Source organism: Pyricularia oryzae, chromosome 6 (genome assembly GCF_000002495.2).
Source record: "Pyricularia oryzae 70-15 chromosome 6, whole genome shotgun sequence".
Lineage (NCBI taxonomy): Eukaryota > Fungi > Ascomycota > Sordariomycetes > Magnaporthales > Pyriculariaceae > Pyricularia > Pyricularia oryzae.
In genome coordinates, this window is record NC_017853.1 from 3,274,565 (window position 1) to 3,297,005 (window position 22,441).

Genomic DNA, 22,441 nt, shown 5'->3' on the forward strand with positions numbered 1-22,441 from the left:
TGTTCTGGCACGAGATGGACTTTGTGGAAGAGCAAGAGACAATTGCTCTCTCCAGAACAAGTCCAACCCCTCGCCTCTACCTCCAGTCTACATCCAGCCCCAGACTTGAGCCATGAGTAACACACCAAGCGGCGATAGCCACGATGACATCTCCAAGGCGGGCATCCAGGGGGATGTAGAGCAGGTCGAGCAGAAGCAGGCGCAGGAGCGCTCGCTTACACCCAAAGAGATTCAGGGGCAGTTCAACATGCTTCGCGACTTGAGCGATACAGAGATGGAGACTCTGAACAAGACGGTTCTCAGAAAGGTCGACTGGCACCTGATGCCAGCCATTACCATGATGTTTCTCATGTGGTAAGTTCTGATGGGTTCTGTTGCCTTTGATACTTGGAAAGTATTATAATAGCGCAACCAACAGTCTAACACCATCAAACAGCTACCTCGACCGCATCAACGTCTCCAACGCAAGGCTTGCGGGCATGCAGGAGGACCTCCACATGTCGGACACCATCTGGAACCTTGGAATTTCTACCTTTTATATCGGCTATCTATTTGGTCAGCTTCCTGGAAACTTGTGGCTGGCCAAGGCCAGCCCGAGGTTTTTCTTGCCCTGCGTCATGTTGGCCTGGAGTGTGTGCACGATTTGCACCCCGGCCTTGACCAAGTAAATTGGAACTCTCAAAAGTTGAAAAGAAGCTGCGTCTCTCTTGGACTCTTACTAACAGCCCTTTCACAGTGGTGCGGGTTTTGCCGCCATCCGCTTCTTCACCGGATTGGCTGAAGCCCCTTTCTTTCCCGGTATCACTTTGAGTAAGTAAACCCCCCCCCCCCCCCAAAGACTGTTCAAAAGTAACCGACGCGTACTTGTTGCCTGGTCACAATTTCTAATTGCCTTCTCCGCAAAAAAAACAGTGACTTCTTCGTGGTACACCAAGCACGAGAACCCCACGCGCATGGCCATCTGGCACGCCGGCAACACCATCTCCAACATCATCTCGGGTTTCCTCGCGGCCGGCATCTTGACCACCATGAGCGGAATCGCCGGGCTGCACTCTTGGCAGTGGTTCTTCCTCATTGAGGGCATCGCCTCCATCGTCGTCGCCCTGGTCGCCATGTTCGTCCTGCCCGACTACCCGCACAATACGCGGTTCCTCAGCGAGCAGGAGCGCGAGATGGCACAGTACCGCGTGCTCTGCTCCAACGGAGGCAGGGACGAGGGCATCGGCGGGACCTGGGATGGTGTCAAGGAGGCCGTCAAGGATCCCTTTACCTGGATCTTTTGCCTCATGCACTTTGCCCTGGTCACGGCGCAGAGCTTCAAGGATTTCTTCCCATCCGTAAGTTTCCAAACTGCAGCATCCGACAATCAAAGCTTTGTCCATGAACATGCCTTGCTAATGACCTCTTTAATAACAGATTGTCAAAACCTTCAACTTTGGCGAGCTCACAACCTACTTCATCCAGGCGCCGCCCTACGCCTTTGCCTACGCCTTCGCCTGCGCGTGCGCCTGGTCCTCGGGCCGCCGCCAAGAGTCCTTTTGGCACGTGGTCGTGCCCATCATCGGCAGCGCGGTGGGCTGCGCCGTGCTCATCTCGACCGAGAACGTGGGCGCCCGCTACTTTGGCCTGTTCCTGCTCATCTCGGGCACGTACAACGGCCTGAACCTGCAGCTGTCCTGGGAGACGACGCTGGTGCCGGCGCCCCGCAGCAAAAAGGCCGCGCTGATCGCCATCGCAAACTGCATCAGCCAGACCAGCCACTGGTTCAGCCCTTACTTTTGGCCCCGCGCCCACGAGCCCTTTTACCGTCTCGGCGGCGGCTTGGTGCTGGTCGGCTGCCTGTTCGTCGTCGTCTCTGCCTGGCTGGCCAAGTGGCGTGCCATCAAGCTCAACAAGAAGCTGGACGAGGCCGAGGGATGGTCCGAGCACTCTGGTGTCGAGAAGGGATGGAGATATGTCACTTAATTTTGGGTAAAATGGGACGGGGGCGGGGCCCTCTGGGTATTATGCATAGTATCAAGACCAAAATAAGAGTGTTTTTTTTTTCTTCTTTTTTTTTACGAGGCGATTAATGCTGTTACCATTGTTAGCTTTTGCAACGAAATGTGTGTCAAGGCTTGCGTTTGAATATGGCGATCTGTGACCTGACTCATTAGTAATTACCAACCTGATCCCGTACTACCACTGACAAGCTCTTGCGTGCCCGATTACCTACTATAGTACACTGTGAATACAATAGTAAGAACAGCTATGCTTGGTGATTGCTTACTACGGTGTCTCGTAAACACAATTGTAGTACATGTCACAAGTCAGTCACCAAAACGACATGTTTAGCGTCAAAGCCGTTGTATACCGTGACTATCCATGATATCCATGTAAAAGAATTCCCGTTCCTGACCAGACCTATGAAAATGTTCAAAATCCGGATTGACTCGGGCCTTGCCCTCCCAGCCGGTTCTCACTCAAAACGAAAAAGAAAACTGGCGTCGATCTACCCTGCCAAGTGGAAAGCTTTCCTGTAGCAATCCTTCTCGGACCCGTCCTGCCCTGGTAGACGCCTCTCGGGACCTGCGCAATCAAAATAAAGAAGAAAGAAAAAGAATCCCCGAATAATAATCCCTCTGATGACCAGCAGACTAAGCTCTCAAAGCAAGGAGAAAAAAGAAGAACTCAGATGATCTTGTTGAACTGGTCATCGTTGGGCCACAGCTTGTCGGACCAGGGCCTCGGGGCAACGGTGAGGGTCTTCTTGTCGGCCCAGCTGTCGAGCTGGACGGCCTTGGAGTCCTTGGTGAGACCGCCGGGGATCTTGTAGGTGGGTCCGGGAGGGCTGCCGTTGTAGTCGGACTGGACGTCGAGGTGGGCGCACTGCATGTAGAACTCCTTGCCCTTGTTGGGCGGGTGGACGGCCATGTGCTCGATGCGCAGGAGGTACTGGCCCTTGGGGATCTCGAGGGGCAGCTTGAAGGTGAACTGGTTCTTGTTCCACGACAGCCAGCCTTGGTCGGTTCCGTTCCATGGCGTCGTAGTGGTCAACCTTTGATTTGGGGGTGGAACTGTTAGCGCCGACATTACTCGTCCATGGATGGCAAGGGGATGTTGGAAAATGTAGGGGAGCCTTACTGGTAAACAGTGAACCACTCGCCGTCACCCATGTAGTCTTTGACGTCACCTGGTGCTCTGCTCATCATCATCTAAAAAAGAAAACGAGCCCACCAATTAGTATATGGGTCAAATTAAATAGAAATACTTTGCAATCAGAAAGCACATACCGTGAGAGGGCCTGGGTGGCCGAACTTTTGGCCAATGTTGGTGGCAAAGCCGATAACATCCTGACCGGCCACGACCTTGGCCGCCTTTGGCTCTTTCGCGTGCTTCTCGGAGCCCTTGTTGCACCGAAGATCGTTGGACTTGAGGATGTTGCCATTGTCCCACGACGGCTGGAAGCCGTTGTCATGCTGTCGCACATACTCAAACTCCTTGGTCTTCTGGCCCTTGTACATAAGGTGAGGGAACAGGTAATGGGCGTTTATCAAACTGGGCAGCACCGACGAAGCGGCGACGATCAAGCTAAAGTACTTCATGGTTTTGGGTTCTTGGTTTGTTTGGCTTGTTAAGGAAAGACGGTTGGGGAAAAGAAATGCAAGAGAGAGAAAAAAAAACAATGCTCAAAGAATGTATCCTCGTAGGGAGTTGGAGGGTAGTAGGAATAACGTGGGAAGCCCGGAAGCTGGGTGAGAGAATCCAGAAGTCCATTCCAAAAAGACAAGCCAAAGATGGTTTATATAAGAATTACAATCTATGGCAAAGTTGATGCCATAGCCAAAAAAAAAAGAAAAAAGGGATACAGCATAGACCCCGATGGGCTGTTACAATCCCCAAATTACTTTGTTTGGCAATACTTCCATCTTTGGAGTAAACGGTGGGGGCCAGACCCGTCAAACATGCCAAAACAGAACAAATCGAAACAACACGCGCCTGAAGTTGACAGCCCAGCCCAGCTGACCCACTCGCTTGTTCTGTCAACGCTGGAAATATCCCGCCAAGACTATGCTTAACGTGAAACGAGGCACAGAAGAAGAGAAAGAGAGAGCAGAACGCGAGTCATCCAGCCATGATCGCCCGTAGGTTATTCTAGTCTGCAGATCCCGTCTACCCATGCCGGCGTGGCTTTTGGGACGATTGCATTTTTGGGACGACAATCTTGTGACGTTGCATCAGACGACGCATTTGGATCTTGTTTTGGAAGGGAAAACGTGCAAAACTGGACAAACCTTGGGTTGCGAAATATAGATTCTTTGCTTTCAAATATAGGCGCAGGCTGAGGCGCGCCCTCAAGTGCCGCGGTGCCGCGGTGCCCGCGCCGGTCGCCAAGGAAGCTGTCGGGGGGAACAATGCCACCATGCAGGATCCGTCTGTCGCCCAAAAAAAAACAAGATTGCCGATGTGGCACGATCAATGCAAGGATGTTCGTAAACTACATCTGACTTTCCCCAAAGAGCCGTATCGACCACCGTGACACTCATCACCATCCCCACCCCCCCTTTTGTGGCGGTTACAGATCTTCGGGTCAGCACGCCTGATAAGGCAGTTGCACCAGCGCCGCTTTGATGCGACCTTGAAAGGAGGTCGTCACTGAACAAAAAGGACCAAACCCCAACTACCAGGTACTTTGCCAATGTAAGACTGTTATCCGGGTCATCATGTACTAACTTGTGTCCTTCTTTCCCTTTTTGCGTAAACAGGTTCAGTGTTGCCTGTGATACACTTCCGGGATTGCATAGAAGTCAACACGGCGTCCCGATCCCCAGTATTCGACAACGAGATCCTCATAAGTCCTTCTTTCTCAACACAGGCTTCGAAACGACGGATGCGCCCATCCAAATTTCCAAGGTGTACACGGGCAGGTTTGAGATTGTGCTACCACGGGTTGACCCAGGAGTCAGGATCTGCCACCTATTCAACAGGCAGGAGAAACGGTGGCCCGTCCATGTCCGGACAGCCCGCCTTCCCCGCTCCTACGCGTACCGGTCTGTGTTCTGCCGGCAGGACGGGTCGTACGACTGAGAGACCGAGTTGGAGTTTGGCTGGTCTATGACAGACCGCCAAAATGTGGACTCCCTGGCCGGCTTCATCATGGAGTCCATCCTGTCCACCGGCGGGATCGTCCCGCCCAAGGGTTACCTGAAGAGAGTGACAGAAGAGTGCAGGAAGCGCGGTAGGGTTTTGTTCCAAGCCATCGAGACTACATCCGACGCCGTTGCCAAGGCTCCAGGGCCTGAGCTGGGGCAAGCCGTTTGGGGCAGGGCGCTCAAGCTTGGTCTCTCGTGCAACGTGGTCAACTGGCCTGGTATGGGTGGTGTGTTCCGACTGGCCCCTCTGATCGCAGTCACTGAGGATGATTGAAACCGGGTTAAAGATTCTTGATGAGGCTTTTGATTCCATCTTGGGAGCTCGTGAAGTTCTGCAATGACATCATGACAGAAAACCTTGTGATGGAGCTTTTGTGTGGAGGACCAGAGGTGGTTATCTAAAAGAGTATAATCACTCTCAGTTATGCAAGCGGCAGAACTGTCCCAAAGAGTCATTCAGTCCACTGTATTTACTGTGAGCCCATACATGTTCTGACTGTTAGAATACAAAATGCAAGCCCCAAAACAAACTTCGTATTTTATATGTTAACTAAGTAGGTTAGTATATACCGCGTTAACACAATTAGCTAACCGCTTCTTTTCCCATAACTCCCTTGAGGTGAGAATATCTTATAAAGCAAGCCTGCCGTGACATACAAGTCGGTCCATGTCTTGCCTCCTACTCAAGCACGAGTGAGCACTTGCTTTCGGCAAGGGCGATGTTGACCTCCAGCACGACAAGCGTGATGAGTGTTTCCTCCCACTGCGTTATTGCGAGCTTGTAGGTGGTGGACGTAGATGCGGGCCCTGATTGATATACTAAGTTGAAATATCTAATCAGATCACACGATGAAGACCATTTATGTTGGAGAGAACGCAGTGGAAGAAAGGTATCAAGGTTGTTGCGAAGGTGTTGGCGTGAAGAGAGAATATGCCTATGTACAGCACAGACTTGAGATAATGTCACAGTTTTCGTTGGTTAGAATTCCTCATGGAGTCATCCAAAGACAAAGGTACTTCTCACTGGAGAGGGTGTATTTATACAGTGCTTACCGACTAAACGCGGCGATTATGCTGGCTGAAGACTTCCAAGCATATAGAATGACAAGTGAGCCATCCATCTCCAGGATCACGTTTTGCCACGTTTAGCACTACGGAATTTACCGCGCCGTATTCTCCAAGCTAGAAAACTGAACACGGGATGCCACAATTCCGATCATGCTTCCAAGACAATTACTTCTGGGTTCTTTCTTTATTTTGTTTCTTTCGCCCTGATGCCTGACGCGACACGTGTGCGCTAGTCTAGCTCTAGTCTAATGTATCGCGGCCTTTACCAGGTGGACGGGATGAGGATGGCGTAGATGAACAACGCAGAGGAATGGCGGAGTAGAAGTAAGGTGCCTGGTGGTCATGGCTGGGGAAACGACCAACAAAAGAAAATCCAACGGGACGAGATGTTGGGAGAAAAGCTAGAGGCCATGGCCTCTTCGGCACAAAGGAAAAAAAAGAATCTGTGATTGGATGAGATGATACAAAAAAAAGTGTACTTCGAAATCGAGACTCCTGTTGCAGTCCGAATCTCAAAAAAAGGGGTATCAAGGTATGCGAAAGAATAAAAGAGAAAAAAATAAAAATAAAGATTTGGAAAGAAAGAAACCAGGGAGGCGACGTTCGACATCGTTTTGACCCCTGTCAATTAGTGACGTCTTGCGTATTCGATAGTCGATGCAAAAAGCAAAAAAAAAAGAGATTTAGAGTCGAGATGACGCGGGCCGAATTGGACCCTGTACAGACACCCCCATCCCAACACTAGAGTACTCGCACAGGGCACTGCTCGACCTGGCCGAGGGCGGACTCAAGGTCGATGCCCCCGTCTCAAAGGACGAGCGCAGGCTCCCGTCGCTCTGCCGCAGCGCAGCCCTGTCGGGTGGACGGAGATCGTCCGTCTCCACGATTGCGAAGCTGAGGTAGCTGTCGTATGCGGGGCCGCGCTTCGACCTGATGCGACCGATGGTGATGAGGTCTGCCGCCTGCGTGGGGCTGCGACTGGAGAAGCGGTCGTGATTTTGTTGCCTCCCGGGCACATGGACACCGTTGTCTTGCAGGATCATGGATGTGGCGCTGCTGGCGAGCTTGAAGAGCATGGGGAGTGAGGCGGCTATTATGGAGACGCCTGATTCCACGGTTGACCATAGGACGACGTATGCCATGGAATCTTGAGTGATTTTGTTAGCTCTTCATGTTTCCCGCAATTGCATTCATAGGACGCGCTACTCACGATGGTTTTCCACTCTGTAGTAAGTGGATATGTACGGAAGTCTGGCAATTGTTGCGACAGATGCCCTGGACAGGAAGGTCATGTTAGCATGCAATAGAAGCCCAACAACCAGATGCGAGACTGTGACACTTACAAGACTCCTAGAGAAAGCGCTGCCCCCACAGAGATCTTCATGTACCTCTTCATACGCACATGCCTGAGTATGAAGATGGAGAACACGGCAATGACCAGGTCAGAGGCTATGTTGACAGCCGAAACGAGGTAAAAGAGTGCCGCAACAACTCGGCCAGCCCGCCTTCGACGGGACTCGGCCGCCTCCGACATGTCCGGGCTCCACAGAGTCTCGAGCGGTGAGCACTGGGCGAGCAGGCCGACGACGAAGGCGATGCCCGTCGTCAAGCTGAGTGCCATGGTGGCAAAGATGATGTACCTCCGTCGTTGATGGGAGGTGATGCGCAGGACTGCCGCACAGACACTAAGCTTGACGAGCACCCAGCCGACAATGTAGACAAAGTGCCAGACGAATACAACCTTGCGACCGTACAAGTCTACATCTCGACTCGGCATGTCAGCATCATACACACCAAGGCCTGAATGCACTCCATACGAAGCCAAGGTCTGGTGCATGAGGCCGACGAGCAGCGCGGCCGAGATAAGCCAGTCCTCGATGCCGACACATTTTGCTTTTATTCGCGTCCATATTCTGAGGCCGACAACTATTATGGCCGTCAATGATACCGAGATGGAAACGTAGATGATGGCCTTGGCGAGGGCTGCTTCCTCTATTGGCTCCCAGGCGGGGAGCAACGATATCGGGGCCATGATGCGGCTGGTGCGTGTCGACTAGGACCACCTGCCGCTGCCCAAAGAATGGGCACGGTGTAAAATGTTGGTTCAATGGGGCTTTGATCAAGCTGATTCACTAAAACTCTGGTAGATATCTGCTTGCTGGCGGGGACACAAAAATGGAATTAAAATAAAAAAATAAAAAATAACGACGAGTCGTAAAGAAGACTTTGAAGGGAGGACAGTTCCTGTGGGAGGTGGCACCCGCAAGGTATACATATAAAATGTAACGTTGGCTGGTGTCAAGCCATAAAAAAAGAGTTTTGTGACAGGCCACGCCTAACAGGAAAAATAATGTTGGGCGACTGACGTGTGGATATGCGGAGTGCAAAAGAAATCGTAGGAGGAGATCATCCGGATCAGAGGCAGACGGAAGGGCGGGATTCTAGCCATCTTATCGAAGGGCAGGCGTCGATCTTTTACCACAGGAGAAAGAAAAAAAGAGACACGTATTCTTGGCTGAGTGGCATTCTTCGCCGCGTTTGCCAATGCCCTACAAACATTTGGCTGATGTCCTGTTCAGTCTTTGAAGTCATGCCGGGCCGAAAGGGGGTTGTAACCAGCTCGGGTTTAATGGCATAGCGAAGCACCGCGTAGCGAGAGAGAGAGAGAGAGAGAGAGAGAGAAAAAAAAGAGGTGCGTGTTTGCCCCCCCATCAAATCACCAGTGTGGAGTTGGGTGCCGTCAAAGTCGGCGGTTTGCTAAGCGGACCCAGCAATATGGTATCACACAGGTCGTCGGCGACTTGGCTAGATGTGCACTCGCCCCCGCCCAATCAGCGCAGGGCTGCGCGTGGGCTGAGAAACCCGGTTACAACGAGGTCGATGCTATGGCAATTGGGACGGCAATCAAGAGTTGGTTGATCTCCAAAAAAAAGAAATTGATTGGGCAATCCGATTGGGCAACTTGCTCGTTGGGTTCTGGATCAAACTTACGAAGTAAGAAACTTCAAAGGTTGTTTGCCTGCCATCAGTCAGTGAGTCGTGTTTGTATTTGTTCCGGTCTATCGAACGGGTAGAGATTTGTTTGTACCCGGCCGGCATCTCTGGTCACCCCAATTAGCTAGCCAGAAATATTGACTGCAAACTTTTTTTTCGGGGCATTTCGAGCTGAGATCGCGATCCATAGGAGAGACCAAGGAGGTTCAGTCTCAGGATCGCATGTTGGGCTGGACTGTCTTTGATTCTCCACAGGGTTTGATCGATTGTGCTGGGATCAAGTACGAAGTACGACAAGGCTTTCCGTTCCCCCCCATCACCAACAAAATGCTGAGCATTTTGCAACATCCCTATCACAATTAAGAGGGTCCGCAAGCGGCGGGGACGGTGCCGGTTTAAGCGAGTGTCGGCGACCTCGGAGCGAAGCGTCCACGCATTTGCTAGTGGGCTCAAAATGCAACCATTGCTGGAGGTTAATGTTTGTGTTTGTCGTCAGGCATTTTGCAGCAATGGAGCTGAATGATACTCGATCGCGATGGCGCGATAGTCGTTCACGATGTTAAAAAGTACCTGTTAAAGAAGAAATTGCATATCTGCAATAACTTAACAACCCAGTTAAAGTACCATAATCCTTTGCCTTAGATTGTCAACAGCGAGAGTGTTTGGTTGGGCTTGGAGAAAGAAGGGCTGGAGGCTTGGACGCCTAGGGTGCCGCCTAGGGTGCCTGAAATTGATTTCGTGTCGGCACCAAAAAAAGACGCAGCGTTGCAACGCCCAGCGTATTTGCCTTGGAACTCCACGGCAATTTTACTCACGTGATGTGAAAACCTGGGGGAAATTACACTGCGGTGAAGTTCAGTGAAGATCTGAACGCCGTCCAAGCATGAAGTGGGCATGGTTTTTTTTTTTTTTTTTTTTTTTTTTTTTTTTTTACCAACCGCTGCGCAGTCGGATAATCCAACCAAGCTAGGTCTTGGCGCATAATTATTTTTTAAGCATTTTGACAATGACAGGAATCCACTCGAGAGAATGGGAAAATACGACTGCGGGGGAGGATGGCAATGCTGTTATCTTTTGCTGCCAGATTGGTGGAATCAGTACCAGGCTTGTGTGGCTAAAAACTGACGACCTGTCAGGCCAGTCGATATCACAAGCTACACATCATAAAAGTGCGCCTTGGGATCGTGCAGTGCCTGTGCTAGAGAATAATTACGGAGTAATACTTACTACCACCAATCCTTTGAGATCGAACGGTTTGGGTTGATCGGTCACAATTCCAAATGTGAATTGACCTAGGTGTCGCTGATTTGTATCACCATGGACGCAAACGCATGATTTTATTTTTGTCTCTTGGTATGACTTTCTGTTCTCGCGTTTGTTGGCGGCAGACGCGTTGGGATTCACCTGTTGTGCGTTGCCTGTGCGGCGGTTTGGCTTATTGTACAGTCAACGTCGTGACGTCACCTACGTCATCGATCATCCATTGGCCTAAGGGTAGCCCTCGACGAGCAACAGAGATGTTGCTACATATGGGCTTCGAAGCCAAGCCAATTTGTTTGTTCTGTTTAGTATTGCAGCTCAATCCAAAAGACATCGCCATAAAGAAAGAACTTTACAAAATACCAGAAAACCAACAATCCATCCCTTCTCTCCCGAAAGACACATACCAAAACCAGCCGAGATGGACTCCAACACGAACAACCAGACCACCCAGTCGCAGAACCAGGAGCCCGGCCTCGTTGCAGGACACGCCGAGTACATCAAGGGCGTAGCAGAGGTATGCAATTTTACGTCTCTCCTACCGCGCAATGGTCATTCTCTTACCTCGCACGTGTGTGCTCCACGACGCGCTAACATTATTTGGTCCTACCAACAGAGCGCCATCGGCACCGTAACAGGCTCACAGGCATGGACGGCGTCTGGGGAACAGGACAAGGCGCACGCCGTTCACACGATGAAGGCGGCAGGAGAGAAGAGGGACGCCAGTGCTCAGGGCTACGGCAAGGTGGAAGAATTGGCGGGCAAGGCTGTTGGGTGCGAGGGGATGCAACAGGAGGGAACAGCAAGTGCGAAGAAGGAGTAAACGGGTTGTATCTTGATCCAGGCAAGAGCATCCATACGAAGAAATAAGCAGCCTCTTAATCTGTTCAATCATAACATCCTAATCAAATGGGAATCGCCTTTTATGTGAGCGGGTCAGACTGAACGCAGACATGGAGGCTGAAAGGATCATACGCTGTCGCTCAATACTGCCTTTCTTCATTCCCAACAAGGCAAGTTGGCGCTGTAGTACACGCTGAAGCGCTATATCTTTGGACCCGCCTGCCCCACGAAGGCCTGGAATTGGGCGGTAATACAGTGGCTTTAGGGCTGCCAGGCCAATGCGTCAATTTTGATATGAAACGGCAGTAAATACATAGATCTGGTTCTACAATGTGATTGTCTTGGGCTTGCATGTTTGCTTGCATACACTTGTGCAATTGTATACCGTACCTCCTGCAATCTTGGCATTCACCTTTGTAGACTAGCGACGGCGAACGAGAGGTCAGTAGGCCTCTTTGGCCTTGGCAAAATCGCAAATCATGTCGTCATCCCGTTCAGGTCAAGTCGTCTCAATCCGCCCAAGTGCGCCACACCCTCACAACGCCACACAATCCGTCGGTACCTGTGCTGACACACAATGGGTGCCTATATCCAGGTACCTTCCAGGTACCTGGGCAGATACGCAATGCTTGAATCACGGATGTAGCTGCAGTTTTGGCAGGAGGACCACGCCGCCATTTTCTCTTTCTTGATTTGATGGTAGAAGAGGCGAACAGAAATGATGGGATGAAATAGAATGCGAGTGGACTGAGTGTGTTTGACCCACGCTGCACGCGCCCGGACAAAAATAGCATACCTCGGCTTCCTGTTGTTTTCCATCGCGAACCTGCAAATTCTCCATTCCCCATCAAACAAAATTTCCAACTGCGATGAGCAACAGGACCACGCGCCGAAGGAAAAATACTCCATACCTAGTGTTAATGAAAGCGGTAAACAACCAGAAGTACACCTAAACACAGCATTGTATAAACCAGCAACACAAAAATTTGAGAGGCGCTATCGCGCACCGACTCAAAAATGCCGAGGACTTTACTCCTCTGCTTCATCCACGGCTTCAAGGTGAGTGAGCTGGACCACTGAAACCCAAGCACTGGTAGCAATATGCCCCGCCGTTCGACAGCGACCCCCTGACTAAACATGCCAATCCTCTGGGGCCGTCACAGGGGAATGACAATACGTTCCAAAAATTCCCAGAAGACTTGAAAGCTGCCGTGTCCAAGTCCCTCCCCGAGGGCGATGATGTGCAGGCCGTCGTCTACCCCAAGTACGAGACCAAGGGTGAACTGGCACAGTGCGCCGAGGCATTTCTAGAATGGCTCAAGGAGCGCGTCGTCGAACTGCGCAAGGAGCGCAGCGAGAAGCCCTGGCCGCCGGGTGATCGCGACGTCGGTGTCGTATTGGTTTCTCATTCAATGGGGTTCGTTCTCTGGGTTTACTCCTGCGTCTTCTGCCCTATATGTCTGTCGCATATCAGAATCCTTTCTGTAATTCTCAGCTGACCAAAACGGAATTTTTCCCAATGCAGAGGCTTTGTCGCCTCAGACGCCCTCTTCCTCGTGCTGGATGAACGGCGCCACTCCGAAACGACAACAGCCCAAGGCGAAAACACCGACACCAAACCGCCACTCTTCCCTCTGATCCAGGGAGTCCTCGCCTTCGACACGCCATACAACGGCCTCGCCCGCTCAATGTTTGTCTACGGCGCGTTTAGCAACTACAACAAGGTCTCGTCCGTCTTCAACGTCATGACGGCCCTGGCCGCCGCGCCCGCCGGCCTCTCCAAGCTGGCGATGCAGCGCGCCACCAAGGCCGCCAGCTCCATCTCCCGGACCGGCACCGCCCGCGCCGTCCGCCGCTCCACCGTCGGCTGGAAGGCCTGGCAGCTGATGGCGGTGCGGACGGGGACGGTCGGCGCCATCGCCGCTGGCGGCGTCGCTGCCTACGTGCACCGGAAAGAAATCGCCGCCGGGCTGAGGAGCGTGCGCGACCTGGACCGCAGCACCATCGCCGAGTCGTACCAGCGTGGCGTCACCACCCTGGGTCAGGGGCTCGCATACATCAACCGCGGGAACGTCGGCCGCTCGTACCAGTGGCTGGCCGAGCACTTTACCTTTGTCGGCGCCCTGCTCAAACCCCGCGAGCTGGAGCGGCGGCTGGCGCGTCTCGCCGCGCTCAAGGGAGTCGGCGTTCGCGATGTGTACGCAAGCCTCGGGGAGAACGGGTACTGGAGCGGTGGGTACTTTGTGCCGGAGCGGACCTTTTGCGCCGTGCCCGGTCAGGATGCGACCGAGGGTCACCTGTTTGGACGGCGGGTGGTCGAGGGCGCGGTGGACGAGGTGGACGCCCACATGACCATGTTTCAGCCGGAGAAGAACAAGGGCTACGACGACATGACGGAGGAGGCGGCCCGGACGGTGCTGGGTTGGTTCAACAGCGACGAGGAGCTCTTTGACGACCCCAAGTTTGCCCAGGTCGAGCCTGCCGAGGCCGAGGAGAGCAAGGAGGAGGATAAAATCACCGCCACGGACGAGGGCATCGCCGTCGGGGACGACATCGAAGCCGTCGCTGCCGCTACGGAAAAGGTCGCCGACGACTCCTCGGAACCCACGCGTGGCGAGAAGCGCAAGGCGGAAGGCGAGCCCGACAGCGGCTCGGACGACGGCGGACTTCCGGACGAGTCCCCGATTGACATTGCAGCAGCAGCGTCGCTCGTGCCTCTTCCCGACGATCGAAGCAGCACCGAGGATGGCCAGGCCGAGATGCCCAACGAAAAGGAGCGACAAACGTACCTTCGGCACCTGTTTGGGGTGGCCGAGCAGGCTGGGACGGGGCTCAAGTCGTACTACAACACGGCGTGGTCTGCCAAGCTGCCGACGATGCCGGCGATGCCCTCGATGGAGAAGATGCCGAACCTGCCTTCCATACCGTCTATGCCTAGGCCTGGGTTTGGGCTCTTTTCGAGGAAGCAGTCGGACCCGAAGAAGGACAGTGCGGATGATGCCGACAAGGAGAAGAATGGCGGTAGCGATAGTGGTGCGGTCAAAGATAAAGATGTGGAAGAAAAGGGGGCGGGTGTTGTTGAAGAGCAGAGAAAAGCCGAGACTACAACTGACGGCAAGGAGAAATCTTGATTGGCGTCAATTGCCGAGTTAAGCTGCACCTACTTTGTGAAAACCACTTTTTTTTCCTTGTAACGACAGCATGGGTGTACCGACCTATGACTTATGATGGATGACTGGGTATCTATTACATAGCAAGACTGAAATCATGGATAAAAGACGACGATGGAAAACGAATAAAACCTTGACCTGACCCCGGGAACTTGTGCAAAGGGAAGATAAACGGCAAAAGCAAAGCTAAACCAGATGAAAGGGGAAAAGAAAGAATAAGAGAAAAAAAGGAAAGAAAAACAACCCCAAGCCCGATCACTGACCATCTTCATTCTGATAATCGTCGGTCTCCATAGCATCCGGATAATTCGCCTCCGTGACAGCATTCAGTATCTCATCGACGGTGGATAATTGAGTCCAACGCGGCACCTCTTCAGCCTGAGGATGAGGAGCATCGGCAGCGCCATCATCACCCTGACCAGCCGTCTGGGTCTGAGACTGTAATCCTTCTTGGACCATCCGCCGCGTCGCGTACTCGGCCAACTGATCCATTGCGCTCGGGGCCGCCGCGGAACCAGCACCAGCACCAGCACCGCCGGGAGCCCAAGCAGCTGACCACGTGGCCGTCAGCATCTGCACGGGCTGCATCGAAGCCGCTGCCGAGTTGAGACTGTCGGGGCCCGCGGCAGCCGAGGCGGGCAGGGTCGCGTCTACGGCCTGGGCGACGGCCTCGTGGACGGCCTGCGCCTGCTGCCTGTGGCCGGCCTGGATGTTCTCCGAGGGCGGGCCGAGCGCCGCCATAGCCATCAGTGCCGAGGCGGCGGCGGAGCCGTCAAACTGCAGCATCTCGGCAATCTCCCCGCGATAAGACTGTAAGTCGTTGGGCAGCTGCGCCTGTGCGATCTGGGCGCCCCAGTCCCGCGCCGCCGGCGTCAGGTCCCCGCTGACCGTGGCCTGGTCCGCGAACGGGTGTGGGAATATCCAGAAGCGCCTCTTCTCCTTGGGCTGCCCCCCGAACCCCACACCGTCGTCGGAAGGGTTTGCCGTCGGTGCGGGCGTGGCGAATGCGGGCGGCTGGCCTGGCGTCTGTGTTGTCGGGAAGCCCCTCATGGCCGTGTTGGGGGATGCGTACTGGGAAAACGGCAAAGAGGCCTGAGCCGGGCCCGTTCTGGTGGCTGCAGTGCGCAGGGGAGTGGACGTCTGGAACGTGTCTCTGCTGTTGCTTAACTTTCCAGCTCGGTCCTGGTCGAACAACCTGCTAACGGTAGCCTCTGTGTTAGGGGAGGGACATTAGTTAAAAATTCTACAGAAGCTAACGACGTGGTGTACAAAAGCGGAAAAAAGAAACTTACGGAGCTTTTTTGTCGTAGTCGTTTTCTGTTTGGTCACCCGCGAGCCACCTATGGTCTTTCGACCCAGCCTGAACATGTTCGCCGGGCCACGCTCACCCCGTCCAGGCCCCGACCTCGGATCTCCTGAGGACCTACCAGCATCATCCGCGCTCGCGCCACCCAGGTTCCTCGATCTGAAAAGGTTACTGAGTTCGGCGATTTTGGCGTCGACGGTAGCCTGGTCCTTGGGCAGAATCTCTTTGCCGTCTTGTGCCCGGAATATGCTGTCGAAAACTCTTACAATTTGCTTGACCTCTTCGGATTGCACAAACTCCAAATCTGCCATGAATATTGGCTTGAGACGCTCCGCACGCGCCACTGGGTCGAGGTTGCTCGAAGTTAAATAAGCCAAGCTTGCGCCGGCACCACCGACGTTATTGGATTCGTTTGCCGGCTTCAGATAATCCATCGTCTGCTTTGTCATCCGGTAAATGGCCTGCAAGTGTCCATAGGGGCCCTCGAGCTCTTGAACATATTTCGTTGCCGCCTCGGAGGTCATCCGCGACTGTATGAAGTTTACCAGCGCCGCTAAACACAACTTGACCTTGTTGTATGGCCTGGTGATCATTAGTCTCATGTGTGCACGCAGGTGCTTTCCTCTACCCTCACTAATGATGCATCGGTCGGAGACGTCCAGCTGCAAGTACGAACGGACGAGAAACTGTGACTGTTGCAGCCGGTTGGCCATGACACGCTCAAGAGCTGTCAGCCACGCTAGGAACACGGAGAAAGCCTTGTCCGTCGTTCGTGTAAGCTGGCCTATGTACAGCTCAAGGTACGCTTCGAAACTGCCGGCTGGTCCTGTTTCTGGCTGCTGTATCGTGGAAAAAAAGTCGTTGACAGCTTGAAGCCTTTGCTCCTCACTCTGCGTCAGCTTGGCAAAGGCAAGCAAAAAGTTATTGCCCGCCATCCGCAAACCGTCCAGACAGTCTTTAATCCTCGCTTTATCAAATGTCCATCTGTGGCTCTCAAGGTACCAGTTTCGTCGCGTAATTTTGGGCAAGGCATACTGTCTGCACACCTCGTCGATGTACTGTGAGATGGTATCGAAGCCCATGGTCCTCAGCTGACGGAGAGCCTGCGTCATCCATTCGGCTCTCTTCTTTCCGAATATGGGCGCCAGGGCGGGCAACATGTGCATCGCCATACGGGGAATCGCGCCCTTGGTGATTTTGCCCTCGGGGTACAGCTTTAGCGTCTCGTTACCAAATCTTTTGTAGTCCACGTCCCAAAAGTTTTTGGTAAAGACCCGGGCCGACACGTCGTAGGGAAGCGGTATCTGAATGTCGAGCACAGGAGGTGTCCACTCTGGGAGGAAGTCTATGGAAAGATTGTCTGTTCCGATCGCGCGGGCGATCGGCCAAGGTGTCAATGAGAGTGCGGTGGTTAGAATACCGAAGTTGTCGGGAGTATTTCCCCACGAGTTATGAAAAATGGGGTAGACAGTGCCTCCAAATGTCTGTTAGTGTTTTTAAATGGTCAGACTACAAATAATATCACCTGACAGTGGCTCATGCACGGGTTTGTGGCTCCAGTGGTGGGAGATCAGAATGTTTAGGAGATTTTTTGGCAAACTGACCTCGGTTTCGACGGCGAATCCTACTTCGGCCTGCGTGTGGTTCTCAAAGAAAGGCTCGCTACCAAATGGAGGCATCTCCTGTTGGGCAATTAGGAGTTGCTGATACTCCTCACGCGAAATGCGTGAAACAACTTCATCTTCCTTCCGCGAGAACAGGTCTGGGTAGAGACGCATGGTCTCCAGTGCCATCCCAATGGCATGCTATCCAGAAATCTTGTTAGCCAACCACATGCATTGAAGAATGCGGCACAAGGATGTCAAGAGTGATGCAATGATTAAACTTACTGCAAACTCGTGAAACATCGTCACGGCGAGGGCAAAGGAGCACGTCAACTTCTCCGCCTTGCTGAAGTCTGGCGACAGAAGCGGCCAGATACCTTCGGCGGCAACTTCGATTCTGATTCTCCAGTCGCTGCGCAGCGTCTTTGCGTTGGGGATTCCAGCCGAGTGAAAGCAGTGGACCTGCCCCTCCAAGTTGGTCCAGGCAAAATGCCTTGAGCTGCATCTGCCATCTCGGTCGCGATACGCCGAACCCACAATCAACTCCAAGCGCTCCTGCAAAATAGTCTCGACCCATTCTACCGAGTTGAATCCTAGGTTGTGCAGTGTTGCAAGACATTGCCAGGTTTTGTCCGGGTCCACATCTCTGAACCACGCGATTCGTTGTCTCCAGCCAGTGTGCAAGCCGCGATGTATAACTCGTTGGTCAAAAGGCCGCTGGCTACGGTAGTCCATCATGCTGGTGAAAACTGGCACATCCAACCGTAAGAAGCGAGTCAAAAGTTGTAATGCTGGTTGCAGGGCTTCCCAGACGGTCGCATCATGCTACGTCGTTGCGAGGGATTGTCGTTAGCTAAAGAACAACTGCAGACAGCCGACAGGATGCGTCCGTGGGATAATGGGCAAAGAAAGGTAGATAAATACCGCTGACCATTCCCCTCGGTTCCCCCCAAAGGACCACAACAGTTTGGGGCTGTCAATATCACCGCCTTGATCCTCTGTTGTAAGCCACTTTTCTCGCTTGAGAAGCCTAAGTAGCCGATATTCTTTTCAGCATCGTTAAACGTATTTCTCTTTTCGGGGAGCTTTCCAACGACTTACGGGTGCAAAACGCCTTCAAGTTCGTACTTCACGTCGTCTCCAAAGTGAAGGACTTTTTGAGCGATCAACTATGTGGTCGTTTCGTTCGGTTAAAAATCGCAAATAACCACAGTTGACAAACCTGATGTTGGGTGGGTAAACTTACCTCATCCGTGGTGAACTCCTTGAAGAAGGCTCTCTGATACTCCTGGTCGTCTGCGATCTGCTTGTGAAGGAGTAGCAGTTTCTCGTAAACCTCGGTAGAATCTTGTTGCTGCACATTGGCATTGGCCTTTGACCGCTCGACCAGGAAACTCTCAAAGGTCTGTCCAGCGGCTACGTTCGACGCGTTCTCTTGGTTCAGATACTCATGGCTGCGAACCCACTCGTAGTGCTTCACGTCCACAAAGCTCTTCAATGTGCCGTTAGGCATCGATATCGGCTTGTCCAACTGTACCTTCCTGGACGCCGCGTCGGCAGGGGATAGTCTTGACCTGCCATCTTGTCTGTTGGGGTAGATTCCATAACGCTTCGCCATCTCTGTAGGGTTGTAAAAGGAGTCAACCAATGCCTGGGCGGGCCGAAGGCGAGCCCAGAAGCTGTATTTCCACCGCTGAAAGGTGACCTCATCCTGCCCCTCGACGCCAAAGTATTCTTTGTCGGAATCGAATTTTGGCGAGGTCCATCCGGGAATATATTCGATGTAGCTGAACTCCCCGTTGAAATTGTCTTTCTGGGGTGGCGGTCTAAGTGGTTTGGGTGCGTTTGGATCCTGGATCACATCTCGCATACTCGTCCTCCAATTAATGCTATCGAACATGTTTTTGTAAACTCGGTCCCAATCCCAACCTAAGGCATCTGACCACTCGTCATCATCGAGATCGCTGGGAACTGAATAGCTATCGCTGCTACTTTCGGTCGGGTCCAGGTCCAATGACGATTCCGAGCCATTTGGGTCCAGCGAGTCCTGGATGCCGTCGAGCGCATCGAGAGCGGCTTGGCCCAAGACATCCAGCTGGTCAGGTGCCGGTGAAGCCATTTTCGAAGCGGTGGTCCCCTTGTGCTTGAACTGTTGGGATGTGTGCCGTCGTCAGTTGTTCCAATTGCAATGAGGGCTCGTGAGAGGGAGTGGAACAGGGTGTAGGTTATTTGCCTTATCGCAAATGACACATCGTGGGATTGATAAAGCATCGCTGCTGCAGAGACAGATGTCGTCTTTACACAAAGAATAAATGTTTGGTGACCTGAAAACATCATATGTAGTATTCGCATTGAGCGAGAATACATAGAGTACAAAGGCGGCATGGTTCTGGCGATGAGCGGCACATAATCCACACGGCGGCTACCCAAAAAAACGAGTTAGTTTGCAAGCTGCAAGCGCGACGAACGGCGCCGGTGTGCTGCATTCGGATCCAAATCTAGCTGTGTGGTGGAATGCGGGCAACAAACAAAAGTGGGCTAGCAGGTGCCTTTGTTCGCTGTCCGTGGCCGTGTTCACTATTACAGCCGAACTGGGATGAGAATTGTTGGATTGGAAAATAGAATAAAGAAGTGCCCTACAAGTTCAAGACAAACCAAGACAAAGCCGAATTACCAAACTCAACCATTGACTAGGTAGCTTTCGAGGCAGTAAGCACAGCATGCTCGCTCATGATGCGGTTCAGACCTTCCCGCTGCACGCAATTCTCAAAGGCGAAGCTGCGTGCACATTCCTCAAGCTCTTCAAAGCCCATGCCCTCGAAGAGCTTCGCAAACTCGATGGAAAAGCTTCCCGAGACAAATATCTCCATCACAGACCGGTAAACGTGCCGAGTCGTATCCCATGTCGTCGGATACACATGTTTCGCGGCAGGTGCGTTACTGTCAATCCAGGCAACCAGCGGAGCTACCAAGGCCTCGAGTTCTGGGTTCGGAGATCGGCCCCAGGCGTCCAAATTGAGTCGGCGCTTCTTCTCTAGGAATGAGCCAATGGTGCGCATGTATTTGCTCTTTGGATCAGTATAGACCATGCCCTGGAACCCGACGTCTTTGTAGAGCCAAATGCTCCATGGTATAGCATGTTTGTCATAGACATTCAGCTGAGCGCCGAGGAGTGCGTAGCGCTCTGAGTTGATCTCTTCGGCGTCGGGGTTCTTTGCAGGATCTTCGTAGACAGGGCCAAACTCTCCGTTCCAAATGGGAACAGAGTGTTCGTGTTGGAATTTGGCCTTGCGCAGGAACTGGCTCTCAAGTTTCTGGAGCTGCTCCGGGGTTCCTTTGTAGCGATCCCCCATGGGAAAGCCCATGAGACTGTAGTCGTGCAAAGCGTACACTGAGTTGGGGATCACGCGATCAAAGTGTTTCCACTCAATCGAGAAGGTGTTGCCATCCAGGTAGAGAATATGGTCTGGGTCAATTTTACGGATCGCAACATCGAGCCTGTCGTAAAACGCTGGGAGGCGCGCGTGTTTTTCATCAGCCGGCTCATTGATGGGGTTGTATCCTGCTATCCACGGGTTGCCTTTGTAATGATGGGCAAGCTGTTCCCAAAGCCACACCACACGGTCCTGAAACTCTTTGAAGTCCCAGAAAGCAGCATAGGCGGAGACGTTGTCTGAGTGCCAGCTTGGGTTCTGGCCTCCCGGGAGGCTGTGCAAGTCCAAAATCGTATAGATGTTGTGTTTGGCACACTGAAGACATGATTCTGTTAGCGACGCAGTGGGGCGTTTTTGCTACAGCAACAGGCGATGGACTGTGAGCATACTATGTCTATCACCCGGTCAAGATGCTTGAAACCGCTGCTCTTCAAGACACCTGGGTTCATGTCATCCTCGAAGTGTCTGTAGTTGAACGGGATGCGGATACAGTTCAAGCCCAGTGATGCAAAGAATTGGGCATCGGCATCAGTGAAGAAGTCTGTCGTGAACATATCAGAAGTTATGCAAAAGGGTGGGAATTCGTGCCGGTATCCAACTGACATTCGAGAAACTTGTCGAAAAAGAAGTCGTACTTCTCTTGTCCTAGCACCTCGAGCATGGCCGCCCGATGCTGTCGTTCCTGGCCTACGTTGAACCAATGATCATCAGCATCGACAGGTCTGTAGCGGACACATTGTGCAGGACCAGTACTTACCAGGAAACCCGGTAATGAAGTTTTCCATTTTCATCCATCCTCCCAAGCCAGCACCGCGGAGGATGACCGGATTGCCTTTGCCATCGACCACTTGGTCGCCAGCCACCCGAAGAATACCATTCGACATCGCAAGTCGATTAACACAGAATTCACGATCGTTTGGGGAGAAGTGGCTCGCGGCTACAATAGCAATAGATCGACCGGCTGAGGAGGTCTCAATCCGAGTAGAAGCAGAATAACGCATGCATTTTCCTAGCGGGCAACTTTGCCCGACGACACTGAGCGAAAAGAGGGGAAATGTGCAGACATCTGGAGGCCATTTTTCTTAATCCTTCTCCGCACTCGGTACTCGGGGTAATGAGCGCGTAATGTCGCGGAATAAACTGCGAGATTGAAGTAAAAGCCGACGGCGAATAGTGGTTTTCGCGACCAACTTTGGGCTTTTCCTGTCGGCTTAAAACTTGCGGTATGAGATAGTTTGCCGTTTACGTGCAGAGTTCCGGCAAGAGATCAAAGGAATTATGTCTTGGATTCTTGCCCTTACGAGATCAGCAAGGGGCAGGTAGGAGCCAGGTCGGTTTCGGGGGACACGAGCGAGAGATCCATTCCAGTGAGCTGAACTATGTCACGTGACTCAGATGTGAGAGTCACATACGGGAAAGCACCATCAAATGGCACCTACCAGGTACCTCGGGTGCTCCAGGTATGCTTTCAGCTCCCTGGGAAAAAGCCTTGATACCTACAAAAAAAGCATTCTCCGCGCGTGGGTAATGCACCATACTGAGTACGTTTGCCATGAATCCACGCTGTGGTCAGTCCCACGTTGCTTCGCAGAGGCTCGTCGTTTCAAGTTGCAACTACACCGACGTTTAT

General features: G+C 52.6%; 8 protein-coding genes across 8 annotated transcripts; 4 read left to right on the plus strand and 4 right to left on the minus strand.

Moving 5' to 3' along the window:
* Positions 1–112: 112 nt before the first annotated feature.
* On the plus strand, positions 113–1,965 carry MGG_09440 (MFS transporter; the record flags this gene model as incomplete). Its single annotated transcript, XM_003720116.1, has 5 exons — positions 113–354; positions 437–664; positions 737–810; positions 913–1,337; positions 1,417–1,965. The coding sequence occupies 5 exons, from the start codon at positions 113–115 to the stop codon at positions 1,963–1,965; spliced, it is 1,518 nt and encodes a 505-aa protein (XP_003720164.1).
* A 705-nt stretch (positions 1,966–2,670) lies between these two features.
* MGG_09439 (uncharacterized protein) lies at positions 2,671–3,584 on the minus strand (the record flags this gene model as incomplete). Its single annotated transcript, XM_003720117.1, has 3 exons — positions 2,671–3,037; positions 3,124–3,194; positions 3,273–3,584. 3 exons carry the CDS (start codon positions 3,582–3,584, stop codon positions 2,671–2,673), a joined length of 750 nt encoding a protein of 249 aa, XP_003720165.1.
* Positions 3,585–4,990: 1,406 nt separating this feature from the next.
* Positions 4,991–5,406, plus strand: MGG_09438 (2,2-dialkylglycine decarboxylase; the record flags this gene model as incomplete). The annotated part of the gene is made up of 2 exons (XM_003720118.1): positions 4,991–5,057; positions 5,102–5,406. 2 exons carry the CDS (start codon positions 4,991–4,993, stop codon positions 5,404–5,406), a joined length of 372 nt encoding a protein of 123 aa, XP_003720166.1.
* Positions 5,407–5,611: 205 nt separating this feature from the next.
* On the minus strand, positions 5,612–8,892 carry MGG_09437 (uncharacterized protein). Its single transcript, XM_003720119.1, has 4 exons — positions 7,544–8,892; positions 7,411–7,475; positions 6,186–7,347; positions 5,612–6,083 (listed from the first exon to the last, which is right to left on the minus strand). Exons 1-3 carry the CDS (start codon positions 8,230–8,232, stop codon positions 6,884–6,886), a joined length of 1,218 nt encoding a protein of 405 aa, XP_003720167.1. The 5' UTR covers positions 8,233–8,892; the 3' UTR covers positions 5,612–6,083; positions 6,186–6,883.
* Positions 8,893–10,712: 1,820 nt separating this feature from the next.
* On the plus strand, positions 10,713–11,411 carry MGG_09436 (uncharacterized protein). The gene is made up of 2 exons (XM_003720120.1): positions 10,713–10,971; positions 11,071–11,411. Exons 1-2 carry the CDS (start codon positions 10,876–10,878, stop codon positions 11,275–11,277), a joined length of 303 nt encoding a protein of 100 aa, XP_003720168.1. The 5' UTR covers positions 10,713–10,875; the 3' UTR covers positions 11,278–11,411.
* A 516-nt stretch (positions 11,412–11,927) lies between these two features.
* MGG_09435 (uncharacterized protein) lies at positions 11,928–14,909 on the plus strand. Its single transcript, XM_003720121.1, has 3 exons — positions 11,928–12,356; positions 12,461–12,714; positions 12,823–14,909. The coding sequence occupies exons 1-3, from the start codon at positions 12,315–12,317 to the stop codon at positions 14,426–14,428; spliced, it is 1,902 nt and encodes a 633-aa protein (XP_003720169.1). The 5' UTR covers positions 11,928–12,314; the 3' UTR covers positions 14,429–14,909.
* MGG_17779 (uncharacterized protein) lies at positions 14,577–19,496 on the minus strand (the record flags this gene model as incomplete). Its single annotated transcript, XM_003720122.1, has 7 exons — positions 14,577–15,678; positions 15,760–17,257; positions 17,378–17,578; positions 17,663–18,202; positions 18,302–18,407; positions 18,479–18,546; positions 18,624–19,496. The coding sequence occupies 7 exons, from the start codon at positions 19,494–19,496 to the stop codon at positions 14,723–14,725; spliced, it is 4,242 nt and encodes a 1,413-aa protein (XP_003720170.1). The 3' UTR covers positions 14,577–14,722.
* Positions 19,497–19,969: 473 nt separating this feature from the next.
* On the minus strand, positions 19,970–22,113 carry MGG_09433 (endoglucanase family 5 glycoside hydrolase). The gene is made up of 4 exons (XM_003720123.1): positions 21,569–22,113; positions 21,415–21,498; positions 21,201–21,352; positions 19,970–21,126 (listed from the first exon to the last, which is right to left on the minus strand). Exons 1-4 carry the CDS (start codon positions 21,810–21,812, stop codon positions 20,068–20,070), a joined length of 1,539 nt encoding a protein of 512 aa, XP_003720171.1. The 5' UTR covers positions 21,813–22,113; the 3' UTR covers positions 19,970–20,067.
* Positions 22,114–22,441: the final 328 nt, after the last annotated feature.